The sequence below is a fragment of the Salarias fasciatus genome, chromosome 6 (genome assembly GCF_902148845.1).
Source record: "Salarias fasciatus chromosome 6, fSalaFa1.1, whole genome shotgun sequence".
NCBI lineage: Eukaryota > Metazoa > Chordata > Actinopteri > Blenniiformes > Blenniidae > Salarias > Salarias fasciatus.
This window is the reverse complement of record NC_043750.1, coordinates 14,952,982-14,980,178: the sequence shown is the minus strand read 5'-3', so window position 1 is coordinate 14,980,178 and position 27,197 is coordinate 14,952,982. Positions and strand designations below refer to the sequence as shown.

Sequence of the window (27,197 nt, the reverse complement as noted above, 5' to 3'; positions counted from 1 at the left end):
GCCACTCACATTGTGAGTCACACACCTTTCTGGGGTATCTTCAGTGCTTGTCCCTGAAACAAAATCACTGCTTTCGAGTGATTCTGATTCAGTTTCTTTAGTCTGTTCATCAGCAGCTTCAGCAATTGGATGTTCTCCCATATGAAAAAAAGCATATCCATCCAGTTCGTCCTCAAAACTCCTTCTTGTCATGTCAATTGCTCCTCCTCTGGTCATCTCAAATAGCTTCCCCTCTTGAAACTGAAATGGATCAGGGGACTGTTCATTCCTTGGTGTTTGAACAATTAGTTTATCTGGTGTTTTTCTGTCCTCTAATAAATGAAGAGTATTTTGTTCATCATCCACAGCATCACCTGAACAATCTACAGCATAATCTGTTTCTGTATTACACACAACAGCATGAATTTTGTTGACAAATCCTGAACCACGAGTCAGTGGGGATCCATTTTCTCGGTCAAGGTCTAAATGGTGATCATCTGTCACAGTGTCAGAAATATGTGCACCAGTAAAAGAGGAAGGGATATTTTTCAGTGTTTTTGGTTCTTTCTCTGATTGTCTCATGGGAATTTCTTGGTCAAGCAGCTCTTTATGAGTCATAGTTAAACACAATGTTTCAACACCTGGCTTAGAAATTCTAAGTTCTGTTGCCTCCAATTGTTGATCTTGCTCATCATGCTCATGAGTGCAAGTCTCTGAAAGAGGAGAGGTATCAAAAGGTTTGTCTTTCTTCATTTTAAGCTCCTCTTCCATTTCCTCAAATGTTTTAATCTTTGCAGCCATTTTGAACATTTCCTCTTCTGGAGTGAATTGGTTATTGATAGCATCATCCTCCTGATCAACTTCACCCAGTGAATCTTGCCGAATACCAAGACTCTCACTCTCACAGGTTGCCGAATTGGAATAAATGACATCCTCAATTTCACTTTGTTTTTGAATGGTCTCAGCTTTGTAATCCTTCTCATTGCTTTCGTAATCTTCTGTGTAAATACTTTGGTCAAAGGTGCAGCATGCTTTCAGCTGGGAAGCATAATCCTCATACACAGCTGTTTTGGATGGCATCTTACCTTCTGTGTCCTTCAGTTGAGTAGGACTCCCTTCGAGAGAGTCTGGACAAAGATATTCTTTGGTGGGACTTGGCTCAATTGAGTCCGGAGATTTATTTGAAGAACTATCTTCCATGATAGGACTTGCCTCAAGAGAATCTTGATGACATACCTCCTCAGCTGGATCATCAACCACTATGCTTAGGTTCTCCAAATCAGTTGGCCGTTGTGGCATACTATCACCATTTGGCTTTTGCAACAAATCATGTGTTTTGAGAGCTGAATGTGAAGCAACTGGACTGACACTTCCATAATGTATTTCACTGTCATATACTCTTTCAGAAGGCTTTGTTTCTTCCATCATTTGTGGAGTCGAGTCGATGAAATATGTTGTTGAACTTTGAGAAGTTTTGGCCTCATGATCCTGATTCAAGGACATTTTGGGATCTCCATCTTCATCCGAACATATCAACAACTCAGGTTTCAAGGACCCTTCTTTAATGTTGTCCACATCTCCAAACCTTGCAGGTTCTGGGGACATGACATTGTAATCAAGAGATGAAGAATCAGATTGTCTGTTATTGTCTTTTGACTTCATAAATTCTTTGTGGTCCTCGTAAGCAACTCCTTGTTCTGAGTGGCCTTGTACTGTTACTGGTCTTTCCTTGAGATATTGATCTAAGTCACTTGAAAGAAGTGACAACATACCCGTCATGTCCTTCTCAGCCGTTGACTGTCTTTGTTGTTTGTTCTTCCCAATGTGAACCTCATAGAAAGTAGTCTCTGACACAGAGCCCTCTGGAGTTTTTAATCCAGTCTCATCAGTCTGCAAGTTTTCCATTGCCCCTCCATCAAGGCTTTCTTTAACACACCGATCAAGGTCATTACTTAGAAGAGACAACATGCCTGACATGTTTCTCTCAGGAATAAGCCGTTTTTCTTGAGCTTTTCTTGTAATCACAGTTTCTTGGAATGGTGTTTCCAGTATAGGACTTGGTGTTATTTCTTTGATTCCAATTTCTTCAATCTGCAGTTCTTCATTTTCCTTCTCCTCTATCTTGTCATCTACAGGATCTCTTTTTAAGATAATTTCTTGGCAGCGTTCATGAAATAGGTCCTGCTCTGGCTCGTTTTGTCTTGCCACTGGCCTTTCCTTGAAATACTGGCTGAGATCACTTGTAAGAAGTGACAACATACCCGTCATGTCCTTCTCAGTTGTTGACTGTCTTCGTTGTTTGTTCTTTTCAACATGAACCTCATAGAAAGTCGTCTCTGACACAGAACTTTCTGGAGTTTTTAATCCAATCTCATCAGTCTGTAAGGTTCCCATTGCCTTTCCATCAAGGCTTTCTTTAACACACCGATCAAGGTCATTACTTAAAAGAGACAACATGCCTGACATGTTTTTCTCAGGAGTAAGAGGTTTTTCATGATCCTTTTTTGTAACTACAATTTCTCTGAATGGAGTTTCCAGTACAGGACTTGGTGTCAGTTCTTTGATTACGATTTCTTCACTGTACATTTCTTCATTTTCCTCCTTTATCTTGTCATCTACAGGATCTCTTTTCAGGATAGTTTCTTGGCAGCTCTCATGAAAAAGATCCTGTTCTGGTTCGTATTGTCTTGCCACTAGCCTTTCCTTAAGATGCTGACTGAGATCACTTGTAAGAAGTGACAACATACCCGTCATGTCCTTCTCAGTTGTTGACTGTCTTTGTCGTTTGTTCTTTTCAACATGAACCTCATAGAAAGTCGTCTCTGACACAGAACCTTCTGGAGTTTTCAATCCAGTCTCATCAGTCTGCAAGTTTTCCATTGCCTCTCCATCAAGGTTTTCTTTAACACACCGATCAAGGTCATTACTTAGAAGAGACAACATGCCTGACATGTTTTTCTCAGGAGTAAGCCGTTTTTCATGATCCTTTTTTGTAACCACAATTTCTTTGAATGGAGTTTCCACTACAGGGCTTGGTGTTAGTTCTTTACTGTGCACTTCTTCATTTTCCTCCTTTATCTTGCCATCTACAGGATCTCTTTTCAGGATAATTTCTTGGCACCGCTCGTGAAATAGGTCTTGTTCTGGCTCGTTTTGTCTTGCCACTGGCCTATCGTTGAGATACTGGCCTAAGTCACTTGTAAGAAGTGACAACATTCCTGATATATTTTTCTCTGTAGGTTGCTGTTTGTGCTCCTTTTTCTGGACGAGGACCTCTTGAAAAGTACTCTCAAATTCTGAAGGAGGTGTTATTTCCTTGATTTCAACCACATCAGTATGTGTTTCTTCAAGTGCATTGACATCCACCTTATCTGTTGTTTTAGTACTAGAAAATACACTTTTAGTACTAGAAAATACACTTTCAGTACTTGGTTTGTCATCGAGGAATCGGTCTGAGTCAGCTTTTAGCAATGATACTCTTCCAGACATGTCCTTTGGTTTTATGGATGGGGGACATAAAGATTTATTTTCCTCCCATTCTTCTCTGTTTGTGAGCTCTTCAGTAAATGTTGGTTGTTGCTCTTCTTTTCCTCCACTTGTGGACTTGTGTACCAATCCACCATAATTGGTGACTTGTGTTGTGTCACTGAAAAGTTCTCCTTTGTCTTCATAATCTTCTACTTGTTGACCAAACCGAGGCTCTGCGTCCTGATCCAAGTCATTGTTCATTGATGACAACATCAATGATTGATCTTCTGACATTTTAAGTTCATTCGCTGCTTTCATGTTGCTCCTCATGGGTGTATGTTTCTCCAAAGCAGACTGAGTAATTTCTTGTGTTGTTGCATCCATCCTTGCTCCTTTATCTTCATCAGCAACAGACACAAATTTTTCTTCATCTGTGTCTTTTGTGAAAAAAGTTTGCTCAAACCTCTCTTGAACAACATCCTCTTCCAATGGCCTCCTTTTCAAAGGCCTGGATTCCATATACTGATTCAAGTTGCTGCTCAATAAAGATAACATTCCCGAGTTATCTTTTTCCACAAATGTCTGGTTAGATGCCTTCTTCTCAACATTAATTTCTTCAAGTAGGGGTTCCTTGATTTTGATTTCTGTGACTTCAGTGACAGTTTGTGTAAAATACGGTTTGCAGTCATAATCAGATGTATTTTCTTTGTCTGGTTTGTTAAAATTCTCCTCCTGTGAAGATATAATGGCATTTTCCTCTCTTTGAGAGTCAGCTTGTGTTTCATTGTTCATTTGAAGGGACAGTGTGAGTCTTTCAGAGGAGTCATTCTCCTTTGGACGTGAATCAGAGATTTTAATATCAATACTCATGCCTGAGGCATCTGCCATGCCTTCATGTTTTGGGCTTTCAGGACTCATGGGGCTTATATTTTCTTGACAAAAATATTTCGTATAATGACTCTCAATGGATGTTTGATTTGTATCAGAGACCTCTGTCATGGGTTCCTCACCGGGTACGTCCAAGTGATAACTGGCATTTTTTGCTGTTGATGTTTGCTTGAATAGCTGATACTCAGGGCTTTCCTCCAGCTCTGCTTTTATGTCAGCACTGAAGTCCTCAGAAGGTCTTCGATCTGGGCTTATCTGCAGTTCATCAGATATACTCAGAAAATTGTTCAACACCGGTTCTTCCAATTTCATCCTGTCATCTCCTTGAGAGCTACCCCTTTCATCATCAAAGTGAATACCATCACTCGTGAAGTTTATCTTTTCAGCCTCCAAACTCCGTGTGTCACATGTGTTGACTTCACTATCTGGCTGAGAAATTGTGATTTTTTGTTTTCGGGATTGATGTTTCACCTCCTGCAGAGGACTGTGTTCAATGTCCTGAATCTTCTCAGGACCAATTGATTCAAACAGTCCATCTGAACATTTTGAATGTTCCTGCTCAGTTTGGAAAGACTTCACGAGCTCTTTCACAGATACAGTGTTTATTCCTGAAAACTGTTCCCCAGTAGTGCTGATTTCGTCAGACTCAGGTGTATCTTCAAACCTTACTGTCTTTTCACAGGTACTGGCTGACAGAGACTTTGATTTTTCTTTGTTTAAGCTTATAGGTTCATCATCTGAGTCCTTTAGGTTAGATTTTGGGATTGGTGATTTTATCTCCTGTTTGAGACTTTGTTCAGCAGTCATTCTCACTTCAGAACCATTAGAACTTAATAGTGCTGGACTGTAATGTGCAATAGCTTTGTCTTCAGAAGGTCCTGCGTGTTTATTGGAGTCATCATGGAATGTCTGAAATGTTTTCAGCAGTTTCTTCACAGAAACTGGTTCTTTTGATGGCAGTTCCATCGTCTCTTCCCATGCACTAACATTTCCAGAGTCATACTCAACTGTATCAGCAAATGTCACCGTCTTTCCCAAAGTGGAACCATCTGAATTTACCTGTGATTTGTCTGAGCTATCTTTCATTATACCTACAAAGGAATCCTGCAAGTTTGAGTTGTTATCAGTGCTGGCATCACTCTGTGAAGGGAAGAACACGGGGCCCTGATCTTGGCATTCTAATATTGGTGCCTGTACAAGGCTTTGTTGATTTTGGCTCATTTGCTCAGAAATAATAGATTTGCCTGTCAGTGTCGAAGCACGAGAATCCATGGCTTCATGTTCAAATGTCTCTGGTTTATTGATTTGTTCATTCTGCTCAGCATTAAAAGTTTTCATCAACTCTTTCACAGATACTGAGTCCCCTGACAATTCCGGATCCTGTACAGGACTTTGTTCCATCATTTCTGTCTTTTGAGAATCTGCTGGTTCAAACATAAAGGTTGAAGGAACTGCTTTGTGTTCAAAAAGCCCAGATTTACTTTTTGATGGGTCTTTTCCAGTTTGGAATGCCTTCATCAGCTCTTTCACGGACATTGTCTCCTCCAACCGCTCAGTTTGAGATCTGGGAGATTTCGGGGACTTGGGAACTTTGGGAAGTTCGGGCATGTTCACCTCTGACGACTTTGAGGCAATAAAAGATTTTGCATCACATGTTAGGACTTGAGCACCTTTAGGCATGTCCTTCTCCTCAAGTTTGTTTTGTAAAGCTTTAACTTTCTCCTTTATGGATCCTATAGGTGTCTCAACCACTAAGGGAGATGCTGGAGGGTCTGTAACTGGGGTAACATGTCCACTTTCCTTAAGAATAGCATCACCGTCTAAAGACTCCTCAGAGCTCATTCTTTCCAACTCTCCCTCAGAGCTGCTGCACCCAGAGCGTTGTCTGTTCCTAAGTTTCTTCCTAATAGGTTTCTTGATGTCAGGGGGATGCCGTTTCCCATCACCCTTTACTCTAACTTGTTCATCTCTGTCTTGAAATAGATCTTCTTGAGAACTATACACCACAACTCTCGGCTCCAGATATTCATTCACGTCCATGTTGTCCTGTGAGACCTCCCCTGTCATGTCTCTGGTTTCTGTAACAGATCTACTTGAACTCCTTGTTTCCATGCAAATCCCCTCTGAAACTGGTCCTTCAGAACTGTTTGCCTCAGAAAGTAAAAAATCCTCACATCGAGCGTCATCATGTTGTGACTTCTGTCGACTGTCGCTTGTCCCATCTGTTTGAATTTCCCCCAAATTAGCAAGCCTGTTCTTAATCTGTTCAATTATTTCAAAGGACTCTTTGTCTTCCAGCCGTCTCATTACAGGTCTTTCTTCATACATATCTGCTGCATAAACTGCAGACATTTTAATGTCTGATATGTCTGACAGGAGGTCTGGGCTTGCAAGGGTTGCAGGATCAAGAGGTTGGTTAACTCTGAAGGAGAATGTCTCAGTTGACTCAGATTCATCGTCTTCGATTAAAAAAGTATCATAAACAAAAAGGGTAAAGAACATAAGGGACAAATGAAGTGGGGGAGAGAGACACCAGAAAAAATGGTCATCAAGACAATTCCATCAAAATTCCACCGTCACTTCACAGAGCAAGAAGAAGAGGGAGTCTTGGAAAAAAAGCCAAAAAGATGGTCTTGTAGAGTTTTTGAGGGGTAGTAGAGCAGCAAGAGCATAAGCAAAGCCAGGAAGAGAAACAAAATGGGCAAAAATGTGTTTTAAAAAAAAAAAGTCTGATTGGTCAGACAATGTGTTGGAAAATTCAACAGAAACTACACAAATGAATGGAACAGAGAAACTTGACGCATGAAACAAAAGGACAAAATGAAGAATAACAGACAACAAAAAAAATCTCAAGATTCTTGCTATTCTTAGCAAGCACATCTGCCAACCAATAGCGCTCCAAACAAAACAGAGTATTCAGAAAGAAGAGATGTGAATTGAGCTATCAATGTCTGAAACAATGTTCGTAGTCTCTCTTTAGATTCACAATAAGTGGGATGTGATGGAGATGGAACACACTGATTTCAAAACAGTGTGATAAACTATAGTATAGTCTTTTGTGTGTGTGTGTGTGTGTGTGTGTGTGTGTGTGTGTGTGTGTGTGTGTGTGTGTGTGTGTGTCTGTGCCCGTGTGCAATTTTTAAGGATCCCTCTTGGGAAAGTGTAATAAAAATCAGCACATCGTCAAATGGAAAGCGTGCATATTAATTTGTGTAGAATTTAGTTGTTTGTTCGAGTTTAAAATGTGTTGTGATCATTTAGATATTCTACTCACTCACATGAAAAAACTGAAAAAGTGACATAGACTGGCAAATTAATTTATACTCAATAAAAGAAACAAACAAAAGCTATTTTGATAGATTTGTTAATGGAAAAAAGTATGCTTCAATATAAAATAATATGGTCAAAATAAATCATGGGAGGATAAATCAGCACTGAAATTAGATACTTGTAAGAACAGACAACATGGCACTGTTTGGCAAATATTTTTCTGCAGAATAATTAAAGCGTCGGCATGCCATGGGAGAAGGTGTTAAATAAGCATGATTACCGTGTTAAAATCAGAAAATAGGATTATTTTCCAACAAGAAAATGTTAAATAATTCTAAGCACATACAGCACAGGAATGATTATATATTTTTGATATATATACTGTATGCGTCTTGTTTCAAAGAATTTCAATAAATATTCATCCACATTTATGATTTGTAAGGGAAAAGAATAAACTGAGCATTTAATCTAAATAAAAACACTTAAGGGTAGGAGGAGGTTTGCATGAGAGGAACATGAATATCAGCAATAGCAAGGCAGCTGGTAACAAAAGTATGACTACAGAAAGTGTTTTTAGGGGAAAATAATAGAGGAGGGTTAGTCTAAATGGAATATAGCACGTATTAATCTGTAGCATCAGAGTGTATTTATCACATTCTGGTTGCCATATTTCTCTGGTAAAACTTCACAACCTTTATGACCATAAGTTTTATGATGACAATAATGCCCTTTGTCTTCAATTTATATTCTGTTTCACTGTTCGCTGGATAACATCACGTCATTTTTTTTGGTTTACCTCCAACAATCAAACACATGATGCAAATATATAGAAATAATGACTCACATTTCTTGTCACTCTTCTCACTCTGCAAAAAGATAAAAAAGATATAGTGAGCTAAATCTAATAGTGATATTGTGCTACCTTTTCCTATACTTGTGAGCATTAACTTAACTTACCTCATCATCTGCATCCTGATCAGAATCAGATTCCTAAAGAGAAGAAAAGTAATGGTGAAAAAATAGTAATTCAATTGATGCAACTCAGAAGATTATGCTGTTATTTTATACGTGCAAATCAAGATATGGTCAGCCTGACCTTGCAGTATGTCGGCAGGGTGATGTTAAGGTTGCAGATGGCATTGTGATTCAAACTGCGATAGGTACGAGGTTCCTTTGTGAAGGATAGGCGACCACATGGCTCCTGTGCAGTGTCTCTAATCTGTTAATGAATCATGAAGATTAATCCATACAACTGTTTCTCATAATGAAGGTTCAGAACATACAGAAATGTTCCGACGTACTTTAATGAAGAGGGCCAGTCTGTTCTCTTTGAAGGCAAAGAAACTAAACACATGGTGTTGTCCACTCTTGGTAAGAGGCACCAGGTTTCCAAAGCAGTCAGCAAATATGGGTTTTCCTTCCAGCACCTAAGTGAAAGTTTTTATGGCTTTAAACAATGCAGTAGAATCAACCTTCAACCTGTTAAAACATTTCATGGCATAATTTAACAATAATTCAAAAGTGAGAATACTGCTGAGACAGTGTTTTAACTGTGTAACTTTGCCTTGACACTTTACTTCATAAAATTCTTAAACTACCTGGTCCTATTTATTTGTTTAGCATTGCTCCACGCTGGCACTGACTTTTATCACTGCTTTCAAATAAAACTTCCTCACACTTGTCGCATTATTTCACATTCATCCCACTGCACCTCCACATCTCGGCTGCGGGCCACTTCAGTGAAGTTCTCCTGCTGCTCCAAAGTTTTGTCCATCTTGTCATCGGTCATGCAGAAACAGCGCAGCCGAGCCTCAATGGGGTCCAGCGTCTTGGCGAAAATCACAAACTTAGCCATGTATGGGACGCAGATGATTTCTCTGTACAGCTGGGACCCAAAACTAACAGACTCCTGTATCTGTCTGCAGTCAATGAGCCAGAACCTATGGATAGTAACAACACAAATATTAAGTAGCTGACATGGAACCTAAAGGAATATATTACAGTGTTCACCTCTAAGGACAGTATATTTAAAAGCAATGAGTTTACCTTGCTGAAACATTTGTGGTGAAGGAAACACATTGGTTTACAAAGGTAAGAGGGGTGGAGCCTGTGATGTCCTCCCATTGGGCAGGAGTGGTTCCTCCTGTAAAAAACAAACAAAACAGATCAACAATTTGTGACCCATCCTGCTAAAGTAGCTCCCATTTTAGTGGTAATCTTTAAAGGAAGGATAGTTTACACAGGCCAATCACAAACAATAGAAATTACATCTAAAGATAAACAAGCATTGAACAGAGTCCTCAGGACAAACAGCAAAAAAGCAAGTATCAGCTAACATACATCCAATGACAATTTAATGTTACGTCAAACTGGAAGTGGGAGGTTATTCTTGCCTGACATGGGCTATTTTATTTATTGGCTATAGTACTGATTGAATACTTTGATTGCTTACCTGTAATACTGCAAAGTAAACGTAAAGTGGGGGTCTCCCCACTAAACACTGCGCTTTGTCCATCGCTGTTGGAGCTCTTGGGAATCGGGATTGTCATGGTGATTGGTTTGTGGAATTTCCTTCTTCTAGGTTCCAGTGTGACGATAGGGCTGAATGTGGCTTTGTTGCCAAGAATCTTTCTGACCAGATCAGCTTCAATGGGCTGAGCCTGAGACACAAAAGGAATCAAAATGTTTTGGAAGTCCCACTTCAGGATATTCTGAAAGTCTGTCATTAAATAGCAGGTGAATAACGCACTGTGAATTACATACCTGAAGTCCAACTCTAATTTTCTTGGTGAGGGCTCCCTCTGGGAAGACGGCCTGAACTTGTGGCACAAGAGTACTACTGAGGACTCCACCCTCTGGACCAATCAAATGACTATCCTGCTTTATCCTTGACACCACAGCAAAATACTGTGGGAAGTCTCTGGTGATGATGCGACATATTCTTTTCTTCTCTAGTTCTTCGGGGGAATCAAGTTCTGGGAAGATAAGCAATTTTAGAATGTGAATATCACCAGAAAATGATGAACACATTTTAGATTGAAATGGGAAATTGTATAAATCACAACAAAAGCTCTAATGATATTCTGGGTAAAACTTAGGTGCTGGTTTGCTTTCGTATATTGTTTTCTCCAACAGATCAATCATTGCTTTGTGCTGCTGATCGTTTTGCCTCTCTTACTTTCATCCATGCCGTTGAGAATCTGATTTAGTTCCTCTTCAGTGAAGTCGCAATGATGCTCCTTCCAGCTCTCCCCTGTTTCACTCCGTAAGATTACCAGTTCTCTCTCTGTCCCCCGCAGAGCAGCGAAGTGGGGGATTTCCACAATCACAGGCCTGCCAAAGTAAATTCAAAAACACTTTAAACTTAGGAGTGTATCTGCAGATGAAACTTAAGACTTAAGACTAAGAGTGTCTGGCTTGAAAGGTGCATCGTCTCAAAAACAGGCAAAACAAGGAAGAACACATGATTGGAATTGCATAATTTCATGCCAAACAGAAAGAAAATGTATTCAAAAATACTTACAGATGTGAAAAAAATAATATGAATATTTGTTATACTTTAGGAGAGCAAAATTCAACATGAAACCAAACTGTAGAAAGGCGCAGGGGGAGTATAGGGAAAACGTGACGGGTCAATCGACTTCAGATCAGGACTCTCAAAAAAAAAAAAACAACAAAAAAAAACAAATGGAGGAACAAGCCAAAAAAAAAACAAAAAAAACAAAAAAACAATTTAAAAGAGTGTCCAAGAAAAACTGAAACAGTTGATTATCTATGATGAAAAGAGTGGAGAATTTATGGGTGGGCATGTGACCAGGATTCCAGGTCAGTAGGGAGACCCTTTCTTATGGTCCTACCCGAGGAACTTGGTTCCCGGAGGACCCAGCTGCAGGATGCGACTGACCAGGCTCTCACCCTCATTCAGAGGGGGTGGAGCTGTAGGAAGATGGAGCTTACTGATCCGTACGCAGCACAGAGGAGGAGTGAAGAAGAAAGTATGAACACACCACACGACAGTGTAAACGCACTCGCACAGCTCATATCCACATACACACACCACCGGAATTCACACCGATACGAACATACACTCACCCCAGGAACTGAGCTCCGCTCGGTCCGACCTCTATGATCCGACCAGCCAGACCCTCGCCCTCCACCATGGGGGGCATGGAGGCCAGGCGGTGCCTCTTCACCAGCCTGCAGGTCACTCGTGTTGGTGCCGAACACTTTCTTGGCGGGACAATGATTCGCAGGCCATTGTGGCGGCATCCACGCATGGCGCCACCTCTGGCATCTACCATGAAGCTTACGAGGAAGCTTGAGAAAAAAAATTGATGGAAAAAAAAGATGAAGTTGCTGCTGAAGAATTTGTAAAGTGAATGGCAGTGTTTACAGCACAGCATTTCATCTCGAATTTAGCCTCCATGCAGCAACCAAAGCCAAAAGCAAAGGGCTACTTTCAAGGAAAGTAAGTAAGTTAAATCTTGCTTGTTATTAACTTTTTTCACTTCATTCCATTTCCAATGTTTATCACCAGGCCAGGCAAAAGGGAAGAAAAGCAGGAAAAAAGATTCTCTTTTTATGATTTTGAACTGTGATGCTGCAGATGATGACTATTATACAACACATTAATCAAGAAAACAGTTTATGAATCAAAGACTACAGGATAACAAAATATATACAACAATTTTCTGTATATTCAGTGTTAAATAGTTTCTTTTTAAGTTGAAACATTTCATAGACACGACCAACCATCAGGTTTTTAGTCAAAGCATGTATTAACCTATTCATCATGGCATTAATGTGTACTCATTGAAATATTTGTAATAAACTATTTGAAGAAGGTCAAACATCAAGCTAAGGACATATACATTTCTCGGCAGCCTCATATTTTGTTCTGATGCAGAAAATCTACTCAGGGCACAACAAACAGGTATTTGTTTGCTGATAAGTGCAGGATAAACTTTGAAATTATTCCATTCTGAAATGTTCTAAATTAATTTGTGATCATTTTACCCCCCATCCCCCCCACAAAAAAGAAAAAGAAAAAGTTCTTTACTGCACTTGGTGCACTCCTCTCTGTTTAAATCACTATTACTCAGCTGTGCACTGCAAACAGAACTATACAGTACTATAAATTCATATCATCACACCCTCGTATAATAGAGCCAAACTTGCATTAAGAATAGAAAAAAAATCTTGATTATATCATTTCTTGGTGAGGAAACATTAACCTCTGTAAAAATCATGCGTCATGAAATCATGCGGCAAAACAGGAAGGGAAGGGGTAGGCCATTTAATAAGTGCAGAAAAAACAAACGTAAGAGCACAAAGAGAAGAACAAATCATCCAAAGAAAAGACAATCACCTGCTGTTGTCATGGTCTAGGCATGGAGAGGAACGGCTAGAAGCAGAAAACAACAAGACACACAAACACGAACACGATCACAAACACAGGCGGAAGGCACAAAGAAGCAACCAGAGAGTCAACATAAAGACAAAGAGAGAATAAAGAATGATAATAGTGAGACAAACCAGGTCACACAGAAGTAAAGAGAGAGAAAGGAAAGAAGAAAATACAGAATTGAAGATGTGCGAAAAAATATGAAAGAAAAATTTGGAGTGATTTATTAAAAATTTATTGAAAAACGTAAAATTTCAAAATGTGCTGGAAAAAAAAACAGACTTTGGGGCTCTGTGTTAGTGCTTATGCCACGCGACAGCCAGGGATGTGCTCGGGTAAGTTCCTAACCCTGATATTGCCTTTGTTTATGCAGGGCTCAAAGTAAATCTGCAACAGTAATGAATAATGATGGAATCAAAATAGTAAATGCACTTAAATATGTCTGCGTAGTCTGAACACACAACTTGCACAATGTTGAACACAAACCTCTGATCTGAGCAAAAGACATGTACCCTCAAAAAATTGCTAACATTTTTTGTAGATTTCTGTATAAAGAAGAATATTTTATAATGTAAAATGTAACATGAAACAGAAATGGGTGCTTCTGGTCCAGGAAGGCCACAGAACCGTATATTGTCATTGGCTTCCTGCTTTTACTCATCTCAGTTTACTGACTGAGGCATTGTGAAACTCTGCAGATAGTCGAATCATGTGCCACTCATGGCAGTCTGATACATTTAAGCAGAGAAAGGTGAAACCTTCCAGACCTACATCTTTTTTCAATCGCGATTGCTTACCTTTGACCTAGAATCTGCCCAGGTGCTGGAATATTGCTTTAAGTCCTGATGGATTTTGATAAAAAGGCAAGGCTTGGTCTAGTCCGATGTTGACCAAATTCCCAAACTATTTCAAGATACTTGAAACAACTATTAGAAACAACTCGCTGTTTGTTTGTGTATATTTAGGAGAAGGAATTTGAAGCATTTGGATGCAGTGAGGCAACAGAGTGTATGTTTATGTGTGAATATGTTAGCGGCTGTGTACCCAGAGTGCAGCAGGCTGGACGACAGCACCACATTATCAAGGTGCTCAGCGCCCCAGCTCAGGCGAAACGAGTCTTTCTCATTCTCCCTTGACAACGCTGACACCTACGGACCAATAAACAACACCATGTCAGGAAGAATACTTTGAGTAAAAGTTCACCCTCAATGTTCTTATGCTTTATTCATACCTGATGGCTTGACAGCATATCTTCAATGAGAACACCTTCTCTTTGGTGAAAACTTTGGTGAATGGGGGTGTGCTGGGGCCTGTTGAACAAACAAAATGCAGTTTAGAAACTTTTTTTCATTCAACCACCCTCATGTTCTGTCATTTATATCAACCATCTGTTAGAAGAGAATGTGTGAATGTTGTTTGAGACCTGTCCAGGTTGTGGCTCATGTAGCTAAAACCATCCAGATAGTGTCCCGGCAGAGAGTCGTCTCCCAGCTCCCGCAGGTCCTCGGCTCGCAGATACTCTCCTCCATCACCAGTCATCGTGTCCTCACCTGGAGACAGATGGGACAGTTTACAGACCAGAGCCAGATTCCTACTCCTCTCACGGGCAGTTAATTTAATATGGCTTAGCTACAAATTAATATATGTTTAAAAAAAGGGTATTAAATTTTGTAAGTATTCAATAAAGTCTGTTTGGACTGAAAAGGTTTAATAGCATTGTGGCACTGTTGTTTTACATGGATGCACCAATAAAATACTGCATTCTTCCATCTGAAATGACAACATAATTATCGTAACAATCCCATGTCGTGGAAAACCTTCATGCTGTTAGTTTTCACCAATTGCTGTTATTAAGAAACATTCCGCTAAATCCAGGTTACCCTGTAAATACACTTGGAATCAAGAGGTATTAGAAGAAAAAAGGCCCTGATGTGAAACATACTATTGAGTCCACGCAACCAAACACAAACCTATTGGTCTCGCTGTGCAGTTAATACAAACTGAGAACAAAAAGTGAGGCAAAATGGTCACTTTTTGTATTTTTCACAAAAAGCAAATGTAATACGAGATAAGCTGCGAGCAAATGGCCGACTCTATGCAGTACCTTCTAGCAGCACACACATCTCAGACAATGGCTCATCATCCAGTCTCAGAGCTATGAAAAATATAGTTTTAAAACCAATCGTTACAAAGCGTGATTATCACCTAAAACAGCAGGTTTGATGATTGGAGCAGCCTAAATATATTCCATTTTTTGGACATAAAACAATAAGCTCGACATCACGTCCATAACATGGCAATCTCTGTTTGTTTTCCTTTTTTTTCTGTCTGTTTCTTCGGTGTTTGAAACGACTCACCTTCTTCATCAGACACATCAAGGATCTCCGTCATAGTTTCTGGAACATTGAGCTTATGTTTCTCTGTAATCGTCTGAGACAACACATGGATACAGTCACAAAAAAACACAATAAAGAATTAAAAAGCGGGTTAAATTTGTTTTCAAGTGATAACAAAGATAAAAAAGTTATCCTGCATTTACCGTGGTGGTAGTGATGACCTCTTCGGTGACAACCTTCAGCGTGTCGACCACAGAGATGTAACCCAGACGTTTGGCGATTGACAGAGCAGTGTTTCCATTCTGAACGAGTGAAGGACCAAACATTTAACACCCCAACAAAAAACTATATTTCTTTTAGAGAAAATATTGGGAGAGAAGCCAGAGTAAATCGAAGTGCCATTTCCTGTCTTACCACTGTAGTAGTATTTGGCTTGGCCCCGTGTTGCAGCAGAACATTGATTATGTGTGTATTCCCTTGTTGTGCTGCCTGGTGAAGTGGTGTATAACCATTCTGCAAAAAAAACAAAACAAAATATTTAAAACATTATTTATTTCATCTTTTCTTAATCTATTAGGCTTTAATTGCTTTGAAGAATCTAGAAATTGCAGTTCTGAGTTGAACTGATTTGAATTGTTACCTTGGTTTTGGCATTGACGCTGGCACCTTGCTGTAACAGGAAGTTAACCATCTTGACATTTCCATAGTGACAGGCCACAATCAGAGGGGTGTATCCAAGCTGAAGAATAGAAAAGAACACAGGAAATAAGAGCAACACAAACAAGATTGTTACTTTAAAAAGGCGATGACCACGGCGAAATGCCACACACATATCTGCGCTGACTGCTGCCTCCACCTGCTGCAGCAGAGACACCGGGCCTTTGTTGCTGAACTTCTACTGTCCACCGAGATATTACTTCTTGACTTTTGCCTTTTTGTCTGAAAATCTGTAATCCTTTTATTATTTTTTTTTACATCCTCACCACTATACCCAGCCTCACCATCAAAAGTTCCTTTCTTGAACTTCCTCTTTAATTTCTGGACCCCCTTCCTCTCACATCCTCATCCATACTTCCTTTCTTAATTGCAGTTTCTGTGAATCACCCAAGCTCATTTACCCGCTTACTCGAGTCTGTATTCAGGGATTGCATCCTGTATTAACAGTTAGTGGGCTGCCTGATGTGTTTAAGTAAAAAATATCCAAAAACCTATAAAAATGGATTCAAACTCCCCCGACTCGCTCCCGGGGAATATCTTTCTCCTTAGGGTTAAAATAATCAATTAAGAAATCGCCTGAATATACAACATGATGTAAAAACGATCATGACATTGTGCTTCCAAAAGACCACTAGGTGGCAGATATGATGAATTAGAATGAAAGTACATCTGACATTAACAATTGAGGTAATAAAGTAAAGGAAAGCCTTTCTAATTATTTTCTGCCATCAGAATTTTTCTGGTTAGTGACAATGTTTTTTCCTGTCTCTGTGTAATGGTATATTTGTTTGTACTTTAGTCTGCTGGTCCAAGTTGGCATCATGTTTGGCCAGCACTTCCGCAGTGTTGACTCTGTCTTCTTGGGCAGCGAGATGCATTGGAGTCAGTCCGCTCTGTAACACGGAAAACACAGCTGCATTAGAATGTGTGTGTGTGTGTGTGTATGCCATGACTACTTTGTAACAGCTGGTGTATGTCTATTATTTGTGTGAAGCTTAAATTTAAATACAATCACACAATACATCCAGAACCTTTTACTTAAAGGTTACTGAATCACTGTTGCATCATCTGAATGTCTGTTTTGCAGTCGAATAATATGAAAGCAAAAAGAAATTGACTAAAATGATGCAAATATGATGGAAAAAAAAAAGGTTTGACTGACTTTGGTGGCGGTGTTGACATGTGCTCCTTTGCCCAGCAGCAGGTTGGTCATCTCGGTGTGTCCCTCCTGGGCCGCCAGGTGCAGCGGACTGACTCCCTGTTTGGTCAGAACATTGGTTTCTGCTCCATACTGCAGCAGCGCTAACGCAATGTTGGTCTGGTTCTTTTTGGCCGCGATGTGAAGAGGAGTGTAGCCATTCTGGAGAGGGAGGAAGGAAAACACTCAAACACAGTGATGAGGATTTGAAATCAATCAGCGAGAGTTTATTAAAGTTTTGTTCAAAGTTTAGAGAAACTAATAGCACAATGTGTTTCATTAAAACACCGGTGAGAGAAGCTGGAGTGTAACCTTTGCAGTGGCGTGAGGTGATGCTCCTTTATCCAGCAGCAGCAGAGCCACCTCCTGGTTGTCATAATGAGCTGCCACATGTAATGGAGTTAGGCCATTCTGTAAGGCGAAACGGGACTGAATGTCTACGATGATACATCATACAGTTCTAATATTCATGTAGAAGTCACTTTTATGTGATATACTTATGATGTAAAGTATTATTTCACTCTGCAAAGGAGTCTGCTTCATAAATATTGCAGAATTCTTCTCATGTACAGAAGAAAATCCTGCTTGAGAATCTGTGTCTTTTTCAGTTTTCAGTTCACCTTGCCGGCATCATCAGGAAGAGCTTTACGTTGAAGGAGGAGTTTTGCTACATCGAGGCTTCCATATTTGGCTGCTACATGAAGCGGAGTGAATCCTTTCTGTAGGGATTAAAAAAACCAAACAAACAAATCCAACCTTTTATTTTAATGCCTGAACTTGTGTGATCTCATCTCCTCAGTTCTATCCTGCAGCATCTCTGCTCACCTTGGTGGCCATTGAGTGTGAGGCTCCGGCCTCCAGCAGCACGGCGGCCGTCTCCACTTGGCCCTCTCTGGCTGAAATGTGCAGAGGAGTGTAGCCGTTGGTGGTGGCGGCATCTGGATGGGCCATGTGCTGCAGCAGCAGCTGGACGATATCCGTCTTCCCCAAACGGGATGAAATATGAAGGGGAGTTTGGTCTTCCTGTGATCAACATATGAAAAGTGTGGTTATACTTAAAACAACAACAAAAAAAGAAACAACAGATCTCCTGTTGTCAAAAGTAATGAAGGAAACATGAGCCATGAGTGTCACTTTGACTCACTCTGGCCATGGCGTCCACTAAGGCTCCGTTTCTCAGCAAACAGCGGACTACTTCCATCTGACCAGCTCGTGCTGCCATGTGCAGCGCAGTCTCACCACGCTGACATACACAGACAGAGGACTTCAGCATTTAGTGACTACATTAGATATTAACAAAATGTAAGAATAAATGCAGGCATTTACAGAAAAGTTGTTTTTTTTTTTTTGTCACTGCATGAGCACTGAGCCGACCAAATCTACACTCACAATGTTACGAACATCCGGAGAGGCTCCATTCTGCAGCAGGAGTAGAACAATGTTGAGGTGACCCATGAAAGCGGCTACATGGATGGGTGTCAGACCAGACTGAAATAAGAGATATATATAAGAACACAAGTGTTAAGTGTGTATTCATTGGGAATCAGAAAAATGAATCACTGAGACATTTCACACACAAAAAAAAAACCTCACCTCTGTTATCGCTTGTATAGATGCACCATATTTGACCAGCAGCTCCATCACCTTCACTCTGTTCTTCTTACAAGCGATGTGGAGAGGGGTGAAGCCATTCTGATGTGAAGAACAGCAGAAGTCACATATTTCTATTTTTTTTATTTTACAGACATTTATTTTTGAGTGTCTGTATTTGTGTATAAATCTATGGAAATGCTTATTTTGGTGCTCCGGTGGTTTCCGTCACAGTCCGTACCAGCGCTCTGGCGTTGGGATTCGCCTTCTTGTCCAGGAGGAGCTTGGTGACTCTGTAATGTCCACAGTGAGCTGCGACATGAAGCGCCGTGAGGTAGTCCAGGGTCACGTCATCAACGGGCGCCTTGTGTTGCAACAGCAGCTTCACACACTCGATGTGGTCCCCCTGAGCCGACATGTGCAGCGGGGACAACCCATTCTGTAGAGGGGGCAAAACACAGGAGCGCATTAACACCACGGACACCCGAGTACAAGCACTACCTGTGGAAAATGTACAACATCTGAACTGGAGAATTACGATGATAGCTGACCTTGGTTCTGGCTAAGATGGGGGCTCCTCTCTCCAGCAAGATCTCCACGGCTGGGTCGTGTCCACTCCTGGCTGCGCAGTGCAGAGGCGTCAGACCGTCCTGTGACACAATTACACATATCACAACAAAGACACACACGTTTATACTCGAGGTTTGCCCATGTTGACAGATGAATCCTTACAGCAAAAGGTTTTAAGAAAGCATCTCACCCTTGTTTTAGCGTCTATCTGAGCTCCGCGGTCCAACAGCAGGGCCACCATGTTGGTGTTGCCTCTCTTGGAGGCCACATGAAGAGGTGTTATTGCATTCTGAGAAAGCAGACAAATAAAGAAAACAAAGTGCGCTTTAAATACTGTGGGAAGTCCTACAAAATATAAGGAATTCTTGTTTATTATTATGTGGTATTTATGGTATTCATTTAATTCTTCTTTTATAAAAGGGCAATCACAGGAACTTACATAAGAGTTGAAAGGAAAACATGTAGAAAGATATCTAATGTTTGATAGATTATCTTCTATGTTATTGGACCGAGACTGGAAAGTCCTGTGTCAGAACCGGTATGAAAGAAACAAAAGTCTCTGTTCATGCTGAGAGGCAGAACTGAGGCTCTACCCTGGCCGTGAAGTCGACGGCGGCTCCTCTGTTCAGCAACAGGGTGGAGACGTTCACGTTCCCATAGTGAGCTGCGATGTGCAGCGGGGTGAAACCGCTCTGTTTGAGACAGACGGGGGACAGAGTGAGAGGCAACGAAACAAGAGATGGAGGGACACAAGAAGGAAAGAAAGAAATGTGACTGTACTGATGAGGCCGCATGCTGGAAAAAGACAGTGTTGTACAAACAGGCAGAAAAATCACTGTAGTCCAAAATAGTACATGCAATACGCAACGCATGCAAAAAGCTTCTAATTTCACCATGCCTGCTTAAAATGTCTAGACTGTGAGGAAGAAAATCAAAAATGCTTTGTATTTGATATTGAAGTCAGGAGGGAAAAAAATACCTAAACAATAAACAAACAAAACTCAAATACACAGAGCACATGTAGACTCGCAACTACGTGTATCTGCTTAGACAGACGAATGGACATTTATATAGAAGCTAAATATCTACAGTACACAGCTGTAAGTTGGTTTACTCCTTACCTTCCCATTCTGTTAGACAGGGTGCAATTTGATTAAGAAACAAAGTTAACTTAAAAATCAACATGTTTCAGAGAGGAAAAACAATAATATCACCATGCTTAAAAAGACACATGCTATGGGTAATGCAGAGAAACTGAGCAATCAACAAAGAATTAAAATGTATTGAATCCATCAGGCTTTTTCTCAAGTATAGCAATCTATAACACCAACGATACCTAATAAAGAATTATTCATCACTTTAAACATAAAAAAACAAACTCAAGACAAGTCATCTGTAGTTAAACTGAAAAAACTAGCATCCCCAGGGAATTATTCATAAACCACACTGTGCTTTCCTGTCAGCCATGCAGTGTGTAGTACAGCATAGTCAGCTCCATGCATCGATATTAATGGTATATAATTCTGACATACAGGCTTTTCCTGTGTCAGAAAAATCCCCATTAAATAAGGTAAGATCAAGACAGGAGAGCTGAAAGAGATGGTCAGCAGTGAGAGAAGAAAAATTGACTGAAATGAGGATGTGGTGAGTCGGTGTACCTCTGTGGTTCTATTGACCATCATCTGGTTAGTATGCATAGAGAGAGAAGGGAAGGATAGGTCCAGGATTGTTAGGGAAAGGAGTTATCACAACATTCAATATACAACACGGGGTAAGGTAACAAGGTCACACGGTCCGAAAACAAAAACTAAAGACATGGACGGACACAAGGCTGGGTTTTAAGACTTCTCTGATGGTTTAATTCTTCTACAGACATGCAAGTCATCAATGAAAATAAACTTTTTAATATGACTTTTTCACCATTCTTCAGGATTCACTCCAACATATTTGTTTGTTAGTTTGTCCTCTCTCACCTTGGACTGGACGTCGGCGTTGTGGTCGTTCTGCAGCAGCAGTGCAGCCGACTTGGTGTCGTCCTTGCGGGCGGCGATGTGCAGGGCCGGCAGGCGGACCTTCCCCTTGGTGTCGTGCTCCAACAACAGGGAGACAATTGAGTTGTGGCCCTGCTGGAGGGCGATAGCAAGCGGCGTGAAGCCATCCTGGAGGAGCAGAAAGCAACGGTCAAACCCGATGGGTAAAATGAAAGGAAGTTACAGATAACAGAAAATCAAGAGCCGGTATAGAAACATACTTCTGTTGCAATGCTTTGGTTTCCTTCATTTTCCAACAGGTATCGCACAACCTCCAAGTGATTCTCCTGCGCGGCCATGTAGAGTGGGGTGAATCCATTCTGTGGAGGCGAACGTATGCAGGTCATATATGTGTGCTCATAAATAATAAAGTAACATATCACTCTCTATTTTTGTTCTTTTGATCGCGTTCACCTGTGACTGAGCATTGACGTCCGCTCCTCTCTTCACCAACAGTCTGACTACTTCCTTTTGTCCAGCAAGAGAGGCTATATGGAGGGCGGTGTTCCCTTTCTACTCAAAAAGCAAACAGGAAAAAACAGGGTTAGAATCACCAGCCTGTTGTCTGTGAGTGTTCAACATCTTCTCCTTTAAAACACATTATGCTACGTTCTGTTACGCAATGTTTTCAACTCAAATCTGTTTCATTTTTAAGGACTTGAAGTATAATGATTAATACAGAAGAAGACTCTCATGTGGCTCCAAGGACACGAGCAGCATGGTGACGGCTCTCATGTCGCCTGTTTTCTTAGCTGTTAAGGCCGATGCGGAGTCGGATCGCTGACGACTTGTCATGCATTATCCAACAGCCTCACACTCATTCCTTTAGTTCTGTTTACGTTCGTACTAAATCTGTGAAAAAATGTAGTTTTCATGTCATACCTGAATTATTGAAAAACAAGTGGGATTCACAAATGTTCACAGACTGAATAAAGTATCGCAGCTCTTTTTACATGGAATTCTAGTCTCGTAAAAATCTTTTTTTTTTTTCATGGGAGCTCTGGCCAAGACAGTAGCTTCAGCACAGTAATGAAAATAACAATGAAACACTAATGATAAACATTAAAACCTGATCATGCGAAACTCCGATGACCTGAACTGTAGACTGAGTTTCACCAACACAAAGTTTTTTACCTGTGTGTGTCTGTCAATTTTTCCATAAGCAGCAAAGCTTCCCTTTGCAAACTACACAAGCAACTGCTGACTGTCCATAAATCAGGGAATGTAATTTCATATTATACACAAACAGAGAAGAATAAAAACAATAGAGCTAGTTTTCTTTGTCTTCATGTCTTTGATTTGTAGTGTTATGAATCAAATCGTGTAATTCAGCAGTGAAAAGGTGATTTTATATAGTGTGCAAAATTCATAATAAGTTTCCTCCATCTGACCACTGAAGCCCCTTTGTGTGAGTACCTTGGTGGAGGAGTCCACAGGAGCTCCTCTCTGCAGCAGCTCCTCCACTAAATCCGTGTGTCCCTCTTTAGCTGCCAGGTGCAAAGCATTGAGTCCATTCTGCAGACGCAACGAAGAACACTTTGGATAAAGCAAATATTGCATAACAGCAAGGTGGGCATGCAATTACAAGCTACAGATCACAGACCTATAGTGACATGTATGTAGCAGCGTTACATAACAGAAGGTTATGACTACAAGGAATGGCTGCAACAACTACATTTGAGCTATCTTTTGCAGTGAATGCAGGCAAGCGGTATCTCACACAGGTTGTGTGTGTTCACTGTAGGGAATTGAACATATATATATGCAAAGGTGTGAGAAAATAATCCAAGCTGCAACTGTAACATATCACATTGTTCTCTTCATCACATGAACTTTTTGGTAACTTTTGTGAGCATTTTTCACAACACGACTCAAATCACAAGTATAATGAAGTCAAGGACATAAAAACCGCATCAGTATGAATAACGGGAGAAAAAAAAATCACATTTTATGTTGTGCTAATTTTCAGTACACTTTTTTTTTTGTTTTTTTTAATCAAAATCCTCAGAGTCATGAACCGTCAACAGGTTTCATCAGCACAGGAGAGAGAATATTCAAAATTCATTCTGTAAGTATTCACAAAACAACAGTTCCATCACACACATGCACATTTATCTCATGTGAGATGAAGAAATAGAAACACTGGAAAGAATGATTCACCTCGTCTTCCTCAAGTTCATCCATTCTTCACCGTTTCCCTTCAAAAAAACCCAAACTAACAGAGTGCCTTAAATTCTGCCTTTGCTTTTATCCTTCGGATCCTTTTCCTTTTTCCAAAAAAACTCAATCCTTTTCACATGGTACGTCTTTATATTTCCACCACACTTCAGTCAGTCTGTTTTCTATCTGTTGTCCTTCGTCAGCGGCTCTCCAAGTCAATTTAAAGGTGATGGAGCTCCATCCAGTCTGTTGACTACCCTCCTGGTTTAGATCCAACTTCCTTCGGTTTGTCTGCTGTCTTCTTCCACCCTCCACCCTCCCAGGCTCAGTCAGATGGATTACAGAGAGGAGCTGTGCCTTCCAACTCTGAAGACCCCTGGCACTGATGGAAGAGAGGAGCTGCTACTTTGCCAATACCTCTATCACACACACACACACACACACACACACACACACACACACACACACACACACACACACACACACACACACACACACACACACACACACACACACTCTCGCTCTCTACGTTGCGAAATGCCAAACAGCCAAGCGGGTGTCATGTTTCTGCACAGTCATAGAGGGTATGTAGGACACAAACACACACAAACATGGATACTCATATTTACAGGCTGCTGAAAATGTCAACCTTTCAAAGAGGAAAAAAGAAAAAGAGGGCATTCCTACCAGGCCAAAGGATGTGAGTGAGAGTCTGGGCGAGTTATATTTGATACTGTATGACTTTAAAAGGCAGAAGTGATGCAATAGTACTGAAAATAAAATTCTCAAAAAAGGCACTGCCTTCAATTGGCATTTTCCTCAATACAAATATATGAATGAAGGGAATTATGCTTCTATTTTAATACAAAAAGAAACAGAAGTGAATATAACTGAATTTCACTTTCTCCGTGTACAGTCGCCAGTTATCTTCCATCTGTTCTCTTCTGTGTCGATTTGAGAAAATGCATTTTAGACTTTCTCTCTCACCTCTCAAAGAAAATGTAGTAAGTTTTATGTCAAGATACGGGGGACTTTCTCTGCAGAGTTTGCATGGTCTCCTAGTGCATGCATGGGATTTTTTTTTCCCCCCTGACTTTTCCACTTTCTTCCCACAAAACCCAAAATTTACATGAGGCAAATTGATGTATCTGAAAATGCCAGTCAGTGTGAGTGTGAGTGATTGTCCCTTTGAATTTGCTGACAGCCTGGTGGCCGGTCCGCAGCGTTACCTGCCTTCACCCACAGTCACCTCCAATCAACTCCAGCTTCTCTGGATGACGGATAACCAAAAACACCCCCCAACAAAAACTCAACATATGTAGTTTTTGTTGTTTAATAAATCTAATAATAACCATAAAATCTAAAATATTTGATCTGTAATATGTGGAATTTTTACTATTTGAACTAAACCTTAAAAAAATATTAACTTTTACTTGTTTTTTTTTTTTATATCTCTTGTGAGCTATATTCATGCCAGGTGTTTGGAGTTTGAGATAACTGTGCTTTTCACATGGAAAAATGTCCGTCACTGTCAGGAGGCAGCAGCTAATCTTCTAATGCCATCACTCCACTGAACTATAAATCAGTGTGTGGTCAGTCAGTCAGTCAGTCGGTGACATTTTGACTGCGCTGCCGAGAGAAGAAATGAAACGGCATCTAGACGCTGTCCGCTGACATTTAATCCAGCACAGACTCAGTTTTTCAGCCGTGTTCGTTCGTTTCTTCTGAAATGGAGAACTCGCTGAACCAGCAGAAATTATGCAATCTTATTAAAGTGTTTAAACACATTGAAACCATTGCAAAAAAATAAACAGCAGAAACACACACACATGCACGCACGCACGCACGCACGCACGCACGCACGCACGCACGCACGCACGCACACACACACACCCACAACAAACTGATCTAAAGCTCCTTTCCCTATGAGCTGGGCTGTAACTGAAAGCTTCATTTAGCTAATGGACGTGTAGCCTGATAAAGTGATCTGAGACAGTCTGCAGCTCGCTGCTGGCAGGAGCGAAACTCCAGCACAGATTAAAATTACCGCTCATTTGAACGCTGCCCTTATTATGATCACACATGGTGAAATAAGCAGTCAAATTTATTTGGTTCTCTCTTTTTTTTTTTCAGATCATCTATAGCAGAGCATCAATGTTAGAGGAAAAAGAGGAAATATTGTAAATGCATTCAGATTAAAGAGTAATATCACTTACCGAGGATTAGCATTTGGGGAGATTAGAGGGGAACCCTGGCTTTTAATTGTAGGGACATGGAACAAAACATGTCAAGTTACACACACTCTCACTCGCATGCGAAATCAAGATGAAGTACCATCAAAGTCACTCATGCTGAAACTCTAACATTCACAAGGACCTGATGCTGGAAAAGAGAAGCTCAGACTATCTAACAAGAAAATAAATCATTTTATTGGCTTCATTCAGAAGCACAGTCAGACTGGCGCATTCGTTGGACTCGTAGTAAAATCTCTGCCGCCCTCTCTTCTACCAACTTGGACAGTCTTAAGCCTTTGGCATCGGACTCCGGCCCTCTGCACGCCGTTGCTGCTTTCGAGGATATGACTCTTCAGTTACTAACGAGCGCACCGCCGTGGTTAACACTCAAATCGCTGCATGACTGTGTTCTACGGTTTCCCAGTGACTCGCAAACATATAAACAGAGAGATAGACAAACAACTGATGAAACACAATGCAATTCATGAAGATAAGGACACACAGGGGTGTAATCTGCAGGACAGGAGGACCAAGCAGTCGTTGCAACTAATGAACACGAATTTACATGAGCTTATGTCCTCTTTGGCTCTCCGACCATTGATTCCACTGACTCAATACTGACAGAACACACTAATTGCTTTGTAATCGATCAAAGTGCTTTTCCATGGATCCTGATCCACTCATTTCCTTGACAGGAGTGTTCCTAATCACACTCATCACTGAGTGACTGTAGTTTCTTCTACAATCACATAAAAGCTATAACAGGCCAGAGGTTCTGCCTTGGTAGATCATGAATGATCTAGATCTAGATACTAACATGAAAGCCAACAAGTTTTATGTTAAGAGGCTAAATTTAGCTCTAAAAGTACAGTTAAAGAAATTCTGTTTTGAGAAACACACATAAACGAGTCCTTTTTATTTCCTTATTGCTGTTTCTCAACCATTGTATTATGTGAAGGCGGCTCAGGCTGAGGCTACCCTGGAAGACCCCGCTCCATGTCTATAAATGTGGCCACACACCTTCACTAGAATGTGACAATGATGTTGGAGCTGGTTTGACCCCCTCCGGGGGATGCCCCCTCCCCTGAAGCTCACAAGAGGAACAGCAGGTTTTACATTCGACTTGTTTATTAAAAAGTGATAAACCTATGACCATCAAGACATGACAAGCTACACAAAACATAATGACACAGCTTTCACTGCATGCCTGCCACTCAAACGTAGAGAACTGGACTTATGAGAATGAGTGTGTGTATGTGAGTAATCTTGAGCATGCCTCAAAACATGTGGAGTCACAATCAACATGTACATGTACATGTATATACATACATGTATGTGTATGTATATACATAT

The 27,197-nt window shown here is 40.6% G+C and overlaps 1 protein-coding gene across 10 annotated transcripts in view; it reads right to left on the bottom strand.

Moving 5' to 3' along the window:
* The window catches only part of ank2a (ankyrin 2a, neuronal), a 78,323-nt gene that overhangs the window by 28,823 nt on the left and 22,303 nt on the right, over nt 1–27,197 (bottom strand). Inside the window, exons 3-39 of one of the 10 annotated variants that reach the window (XM_030093549.1) lie at nt 22,867–22,965; nt 21,865–21,963; nt 21,672–21,770; nt 21,394–21,579; nt 21,079–21,102; nt 20,542–20,550; nt 20,014–20,112; nt 19,611–19,709; nt 19,402–19,500; nt 19,092–19,289; nt 18,854–18,952; nt 18,650–18,748; nt 18,405–18,503; nt 18,086–18,283; nt 17,881–17,979; nt 17,573–17,671; nt 17,225–17,422; nt 16,857–16,955; nt 15,986–16,084; nt 15,760–15,858; nt 15,549–15,647; nt 15,367–15,439; nt 14,433–14,559; nt 14,241–14,319; nt 14,054–14,157; nt 12,974–13,009; nt 11,698–11,922; nt 11,463–11,561; nt 10,784–10,938; nt 10,369–10,580; nt 10,058–10,265; nt 9,652–9,748; nt 9,317–9,545; nt 8,907–9,032; nt 8,702–8,824; nt 8,563–8,595; nt 8,450–8,471 (exon numbers count right to left, since the gene is read on the bottom strand). In XM_030093549.1, coding sequence (XP_029949409.1) covers nt 8,450–8,471; nt 8,563–8,595; nt 8,702–8,824; nt 8,907–9,032; nt 9,317–9,545; nt 9,652–9,748; nt 10,058–10,265; nt 10,369–10,580; nt 10,784–10,938; nt 11,463–11,561; nt 11,698–11,922; nt 12,974–13,009; nt 14,054–14,157; nt 14,241–14,319; nt 14,433–14,559; nt 15,367–15,439; nt 15,549–15,647; nt 15,760–15,858; nt 15,986–16,084; nt 16,857–16,955; nt 17,225–17,422; nt 17,573–17,671; nt 17,881–17,979; nt 18,086–18,283; nt 18,405–18,503; nt 18,650–18,748; nt 18,854–18,952; nt 19,092–19,289; nt 19,402–19,500; nt 19,611–19,709; nt 20,014–20,112; nt 20,542–20,550; nt 21,079–21,102; nt 21,394–21,579; nt 21,672–21,770; nt 21,865–21,963; nt 22,867–22,965 — 4,246 coding nt within the window. The remainder of the gene's footprint in view (nt 1–8,449; nt 8,472–8,562; nt 8,596–8,701; nt 8,825–8,906; nt 9,033–9,316; nt 9,546–9,651; nt 9,749–10,057; nt 10,266–10,368; nt 10,581–10,783; nt 10,939–11,462; nt 11,562–11,697; nt 11,923–12,973; nt 13,010–14,053; nt 14,158–14,240; nt 14,320–14,432; nt 14,560–15,366; nt 15,440–15,548; nt 15,648–15,759; nt 15,859–15,985; nt 16,085–16,856; nt 16,956–17,224; nt 17,423–17,572; nt 17,672–17,880; nt 17,980–18,085; nt 18,284–18,404; nt 18,504–18,649; nt 18,749–18,853; nt 18,953–19,091; nt 19,290–19,401; nt 19,501–19,610; nt 19,710–20,013; nt 20,113–20,541; nt 20,551–21,078; nt 21,103–21,393; nt 21,580–21,671; nt 21,771–21,864; nt 21,964–22,866; nt 22,966–27,197) is intronic. The other 9 variants (XM_030093553.1, XM_030093552.1, XM_030093550.1 and 6 more) reach the window with 9 other exon arrangements.